Genomic DNA, 6,910 nt, shown 5'->3' on the forward strand with positions numbered 1-6,910 from the left:
GCAGACTTATTTTCTGTTGGTAGACTAATAATGAATTCAGCTCTTTATTTAAGCAAGTATGAACTATCCCTGATAATAAAAAATATAATTAATTAAATAAAATAAAACCATTAGTTTTTTAAAAATGTATTTCTATCTGTAAATAATCAAACATATGACCAGGCAAAATAATAGTAAACAACAAAACCATATTGTAAAAAAACGAAGCTTCCGCTGATTACATGCCCTTCTGAAAACACACAACTTATATGACATCAAACGTAACAGTAAACAAGTTACAATTTACCTTACTAATGCCCCCAAAAAAATGTTTTTTTATTTGTTCAATTATTTATTTTTGCTAATGTTTTCACTTCCTCAAATTCCCACTTTTCACCAAAACATAACTGTTATGTCCCGTGAGGTCCTGTGTTGGGGTTAGTGTTTGCGGTCTGTATTCCCTCTCTCTTTCTCTCTTTCTCTCTCTCCAGGTATGTGCCGGTACCGTGACGTCATTCTCGCGGCTGCAGCTGGTTGTCGCTAATCAGCTGCAGAAATAAGGAGCCCTCGAGGATGGAAAAGTTGATCGGGAGTGTGTCGCCATGTGTGCTGTGCTGTGCTCCACAGTGGAAAGCAGCGAGCTCCTGCTGCGGTGGCGGCTGGATCAACTGTGAGCTGCCCGCCGGCGCTCTCCTGCTGCGTCAAGGTGCAGGTGATATGGTCCGGTTAGACTCTGGTGAGCTCTGGTTTGGTTTGGAGGTGGTTTTTTTTCAAGCAGGCTCTTGACACAGACAGTTGATTGTTATGTAGGCTACTAACTTGTTTCTTTTTGTTATTTCGCAGACACCCCCTCATACTTTTTGTTGTAATTATTAAGTCCCCTATTTTTGCCTCCAGACTGTTTTGGTTTATTCCCTAATCATCTCCAGTGGAGATCGCTTTCTGTTTTGCTGCCCGATAATAATAAACTTTACTGTTAAAACTTGAACCTGTGTCGCCTGCTTGACTTTCCACCCCGGGAATTCAAATTTAGTCTCACATCCCCTGGATGCCACCGGGACGTAACAATAATCATTTTTCACATTGGTCCTCACACTTGTACACATTCCTCACAAGTCATATCATCTTTCTTTACCATTAAACAACTACTTTAACTTTCAATTTTATCTTTAAGAATGCACATGATGTTAAAGTATACCTAGTCTCTTAATAAACATTTAAAGGCCAGTGTAAACAGTTTGATTATTCTGTTCTGTCAACCCTCTGAGAGCCACTGACGTGCTCCCTGTCTCCTTCCTCTTACTTGGTACCTACACAGGTGAGCCGGCGGGGCAGATCTGGTGCAGACAGCTGCCGATGTAGGCGATCACCTCGTCCACTTCCTCCACTGAGCCCAGCAGGAGGCTCCATGGACCGCGCTCGAACTCCAACACCAACTGCAGGGGGCGACATATGCAAAGGAACATGAAATGAACAACTAGGAGTGCCGTTAAGGTGAAGAAATGCATCCATGCAGTCATTATAATTTCGTTTCCATTAAATAGACTGAGCAGGTGAGTTAAGCTGGAACTAATTATTCTTATTAATTTACCTGTTCTAAAAAGACCACCACCAAAGAGAAGCAGAAGCAGTGTCAAACAAATGGCGGTTCAAACTGTTAAGTCCAGGTGTGTTTGTATGTCATAAATGTGATGCACAATAATGCGGTGTGTGTGTGTGTGTGTGTGTGTGTGTGTGTGTGTGTGTGTGTAGGCTACCTGAGTGGGCTTGTTGCTGCTGATTCCCTGGATATCCAGGTAGCTGAAGGAGTTTTCAACCTGAAGCAAGCCAGACAAGACATATTATGAAATTCAACAATAAACATTTCAAGTTAATCTTGTATTTCGAAATCTTATTTAAAGAAGCATTTAGAAGGGGAACATGTTGTTTTGGGCAAACAGCCTGTTGGCTTTTTGTGTCGTTGTTTTGTTTTTTTTTTGCTTCAACAAATCACAAATGAAAAGTAATGTGTCCCAAAGGAGAGCTTGATCTCCAAAAACCTAAACTGGTTAATTTGCCTTCTCCTGAGAACCAGAGGATTTTCCCAGGAAACGTTAACCAGACAGCGTGAATGTAAAATCTTTTACTAACTGGATGCACACACTCTTAACTGTATTGGTTTTTAATGTATGAAGCTTGTGTTCCATTACACAGTACATTCATTTCAACAATGTGAAGCTTTTTTCCACAAACAGGACACAATATAAGGACACAAATATAAACAGGGTTTTTGGGTTCACGTTAGAGGCCGACCGATATGGGATTTTCAAGACTGATATCAATTTTGATGATTTTAAAAATACGATTTTCCAATATATCACACAACATAAACAAAGATTATTCTTTATTTGTGACCTCACTGAGATAACAACACAAAGCAGTTTAAAAATAAACTTTTATTGTTAGAAATAGTACTTTGAACAAAAGCTGATCATGTCAGCTGATTACTGTGTTTGGTGGTGGATTTTTGGCTTTCCAAACTTGTGTGTTGCCAGTGGGGAAGTTGCAGAGTGCCCTTCGGTGGACAAACTATGCAACAACAACACTCTTACCAAAGGATCCGACTTCCGTCTCTCCGTTTCTTTTATAATTGTCATTTATCAGCTGTTACAAACACCGATATATCTGCAATTAGCTCATATCAGCTGATGATACTGCAAACCTCATTTTGCGATCAGGATCTAGTTCATGCCTTTATTTGACACATCAAAGTAAAAGAAGAAAAGAAAAATTCACTGGAGAAGCGGAGATGACATTGGTTGTTTGGTATTTGAGCACACAGCTGTACTTCAGAACAACAACTGAATTTAATAGGGCTGAAGGTTGCAGCCAGCCATAACTGCTTTGTTAGGACATCTGACTGGCCAACATTTCTAATGAACATGGACACACATACTTTTGGTCCTTCCAATGAAGGGAAAGCTTAATACTCCAGCATACATTGATGTTTTAGAGAATAGTATGCTTTCAACTATAAAGCAACACTTTAAGTTTTGCCTTTTCCTGTTTCAACATGACAATGTCAGCTCCATGAAGATCTTCCCAGTTGGTGTGGAATACCTTGACTGGCCTGCAGAGAGCCCTAAACTCAACCCCATCAAACACCTCTGCGATGAACTGAAACACCAAAATCATATCACCCAACATCAGTGTTGGATGTCACTGATGCGCTTGTGGCTAAATGAAAGCAAATCTCTGCAGAAGGTTCAACATCTGGTGGAAAGAACGAGGTGTTCAACTATAACATATGGCTGGAATATTCAAGTGTTTGCACACGTTTGACCCTGTTTTTTTAATCAAGCAAACCTTCAGAAAGTTACTATTGCTGAACAGCCAATGTGGCTTTAACTGACAATTACAGGATTATGGTAAATGTTTAAACGCAGTTTAACAGTGGTACAAGTAAAGAAGAGTCACAAAGTCAGCTAACTGAAGAAAAATCTATTATCCAGCAAAATGCTAACATTATCTAACACTAGCCATCATATGCTACTGGTCATACAAGACCTGTAGCGACTAAACACCTGTGTGGATTGAAATAAATTAACAAATGCTTATAAATTTTACTGTAAAATTAAGATTATTATGTGCTTCTAAAGTTAGAAAGTCTTCTTTTAAAATCAACATCTCTGCTAAAAAAGCCTGCTGCCAGCTAGCTAAGTAAAATACTGCTCAGGTTGACTTGTCGAGCTTCAACACGCTTTGGAGTTTTGTGGTAAAGATGAGAGATTAAGACAAGACAGCTGACTGTGGAAACATGTTTCCCTTACAGAGTATTCACCTTAAAAGCGTATAATATCTATATTATCAATAACACTATCTACTATAAAAATCTCTCCAATGCTCCTCCATGACACACAGTTGTGATGAACTTGTAACATCAAAGTCTGCAGGCTCAATCTAACAGAGTTGTCTCTTGAAGCTGGTTATTATTATTATTATTATAACAACAACCTGAACAAACCCAGGGCATAAGGAAAAATAAGGAATGTAAAAACACAAGCTACAAATAGTCTGCAGAACAAATGTCTGGACTCACAACCTCACAGAGAGAGAGAGAGAGAGAGAGAGAGAGAGAGAGAGAGAGAGAGAGAGAGAGAGAGAGAGAGAGAGAGAGAGAGAGAGAGAGAGAGAGAGAGAGAGAGGGGACTTTTAACTTGCTGCCAAAAGAGCAAGTGAAAAGGAGGGGAAAAAGGGAGAAAAACAAAGTCAGGGAGAGGCAGCAAGAGGGGGATTATTAAAAAGAAAGTGAAAGATGGAATAAGAGAGTAAATAATAGATTGTGAGATAAAGTTAAAAGACAAAAAAAGTTTGAGAAAGAGGAAAGAAGAGGGTGTAGATATAAAGTTGGTCTTTTATTTACTGTTTCTGCTAGAAAAAAAAAGTGTGAGTGAGAGCGTGAAACAGAAAGAGAGTGAGGGCGAGGGGCATAGAGAAAGAGTGCCCCCTCCCCTCCTTTCCTTGCCAGCTGTTAGATTCCTCCATTGTCTTTTTTTCTCTCTCTGCCCGGATAGCACACACACTGAGGAACAAACCTCCCTCTGTTTCACTTTCTCTCACACACACACACACACAAACACACAGAGCTGGAAGAAAAAAACACTGGCCCACTTTAGAACAACAGATCAGGGGTCAGCTGGCAGATGGAGTTCAAGAGATTTTATTCAAGGGTTATCTAAGTTTCATGTGTGAGTGTCGCTGTATTCATTGTGTGCAACATATTGTGTATATAAATAAAATTTTTTAAATAAACTGCAAGGCCCCATGGCTGTTGACAGGCAAAGTGTTTCCTAAAGTTAATCAATAGCCATGTTTCCACCTAATTGTCATGCAAATTTTAAGCAGACTTTTGAAATGTCGCAAAAAAAAATAAAATAAAAGGTAAATGCGAAATAGGTGTGTTTTCATCAGCTGGTTTGGAGCGAATAAACCAGGGGCGAGTTCTGCGGCGACAAAACGTTCCTTCCTGGTTCCTTGAAAACCCTGTTGTGTAAAGTTTGTCAACACAACACAAGGTTTGTGTTTACAAACAGCTGATTGGGTAACACCTGTTACACGCCCACCAAACAGAAGTAAACGTACCTCGAAGCCCGTTGCACAACGTTGCAAGGAAACTTGTCGTTCAACCCGAAAAGGTTGCAAAGCAGTGCAAAACGTTTGGAGACAGAACTACGGCAAGCTTAGACACTGCAATAGTTGACTTACACATGGCTGTAATAAACAAGACGTATGTGTTCCAAACCAGTGGCGTGGACCTGAGGACCATTGATCATAGAAAAATGGAGAGACTGTGTCTCTAGCGGGCAAACTGCTACCAGCCATGTCTCCACATATTATGGGAATATCTGGAAAGTCGCTGACAGCGGAAACAGCTGAGATACTTGAACATGCACATAAAAAAAAAAACGCTGAAGAAAACACGGCTGATCATTTCTATAGAGCAGAGAAATGAGTCTCAATAGTATGGGGTCATTTCATAACTCATCAACCCTCAAAAACCACAATTTCTAGAGATCTGGTGGCTTTTAGGAAACTGAAGTAGCGTTCCTGTTTAAGGAACTTTTTCAAAATCTAAACTTTAATTTACACTAGTACATCCAATGAGACTATGTAGAAGAGATAAAGAAATCAGTTCATTTTACTGACTTTACGTTATAATTTCTGTGTAATTAAGCTCTCCAGACTTTTAACTCAGTACTAGTTGGAGCAGCAAGGTTTAGCCTACATTATTGCACAATATCTCAATCTGTTTCCATCTGATGATTTTTCCAAAACGTTTGTTATTATCTTGAATTTACTCAAAAATGTAGTTTAATTTGCAACTAAAGGGGGGTATAAAGTCCAAAAACAAACAGTATATAGTAGCATATTGGGTGTATGCACCCTCATAGCCATGCGCATTCAGACATATAATTTGGACTTGAGATAAACATCTACAGAACTGCGATTAACTCAAAGTTTTCTAGTCCCAAAATGTCTTCTATTGTTTTGCAACGTGGCTCAACGGTGATTTCTCACTGCCGCCAAGGATCATTTCAAAGCCAATATGGTTGGAACCTTAAAGAAAATTTAAATAGAAAATGAAATGACACTTTATGGCCAGGAAATTCTATTTTTTGCAGGGGAAGAGGAGTTAGTTTCAGATTTAACAAACTCCAGAGCCTGGTTTCACTCTGAATCAGACTTTCCCACTTATTTATATGTTGTCTGGTGTGATTCACAGACTTATTAGTAAGAAGCCAAGAAATCCTGGAGGGTTACCAGGGAACCATTAGAGGCTGAGAAAAAGTAAACAGCATCAGCAATTTTAAAAACTCTTATAACCCACAATTTCTAAAGCAGTTTATGACGCTTAAAACTAGGACATTCACGAGATCTGGCTTCAGTCTAATAGTAAATGTTTTTTTGTTATGGTGTATGTTATTACATCTTGTACAAATAGGGTAGACTTAACTTCTTATCCTGTTGTAAAAGTTTTATTAAATAAAGTGTCACTATTTTCATTATTCTGCACTTTACAATTTACAGTTTTCATGAAAAAGGTTTGTTTTTACTGTTTCAAGCACGTTTTTCTCTCTCTCTCTCTCTCTCTCTCTCTGGCCCTCCAGGTTGAACTTTTCTTCCTGTCACTGTTTTCCTTTCCCACAGAGTGTGTTCTCACAGCTGCATTGTGGGTAAAACTATCAGATGTCTGCATATGGTGGGAGGTGTTTACATCCGGTTAGAGAGACATAGAGAGAGAGCAAGAGAGCCTGAGAGAGAGAGAGAGAGAGAGAGAGAGAGAGAGAGTATGAGAGAGAGAGAGAGAGCATGAGAGCCTGAGAGAGAGAGAGAGAGAGAGAGTATGAGAGCCTGAGAGAGAGAGAGAGAGAGAGTATGAGAGAGAGAGAGA

At 39.3% G+C, this 6,910-nt stretch overlaps 1 protein-coding gene and 1 long non-coding RNA gene across 5 annotated transcripts in view; one reads left to right on the forward strand and one right to left on the reverse strand.

Annotated features, from left to right (window-relative positions):
* Positions 1-6,910, reverse strand: part of LOC123976224 (F-actin-uncapping protein LRRC16A) — a 40,076-nt gene that overhangs the window by 20,498 nt on the left and 12,668 nt on the right. For 2 of the 3 annotated variants that reach the window (XM_046058186.1, XM_046058185.1), the window contains exons 4-5: positions 1,737-1,796; positions 1,294-1,415 (exon numbers count right to left, since the gene is read on the reverse strand). In XM_046058186.1, coding sequence (XP_045914142.1) covers positions 1,294-1,415; positions 1,737-1,796 — 182 coding nt within the window. Of the gene's footprint in view, positions 1-1,293; positions 1,416-1,736; positions 1,806-6,910 lie in introns of those variants that run through there. The other variant, XM_046058187.1, reaches the window with a different exon arrangement.
* Positions 561-1,858, forward strand: LOC123976231. 2 transcript variants are annotated; one of them, XR_006826290.1, is made up of 3 exons: positions 561-715; positions 1,298-1,532; positions 1,732-1,858. It is a non-coding gene; the product is annotated as an uncharacterized LOC123976231 (long non-coding RNA). The 2 variants fall into 2 exon arrangements; XR_006826289.1 differs by having other exon boundaries at positions 562-715; positions 1,298-1,473.

This window comes from Micropterus dolomieu, linkage group LG09, assembly GCF_021292245.1.
Source record: "Micropterus dolomieu isolate WLL.071019.BEF.003 ecotype Adirondacks linkage group LG09, ASM2129224v1, whole genome shotgun sequence".
NCBI lineage: Eukaryota > Metazoa > Chordata > Actinopteri > Centrarchiformes > Centrarchidae > Micropterus > Micropterus dolomieu.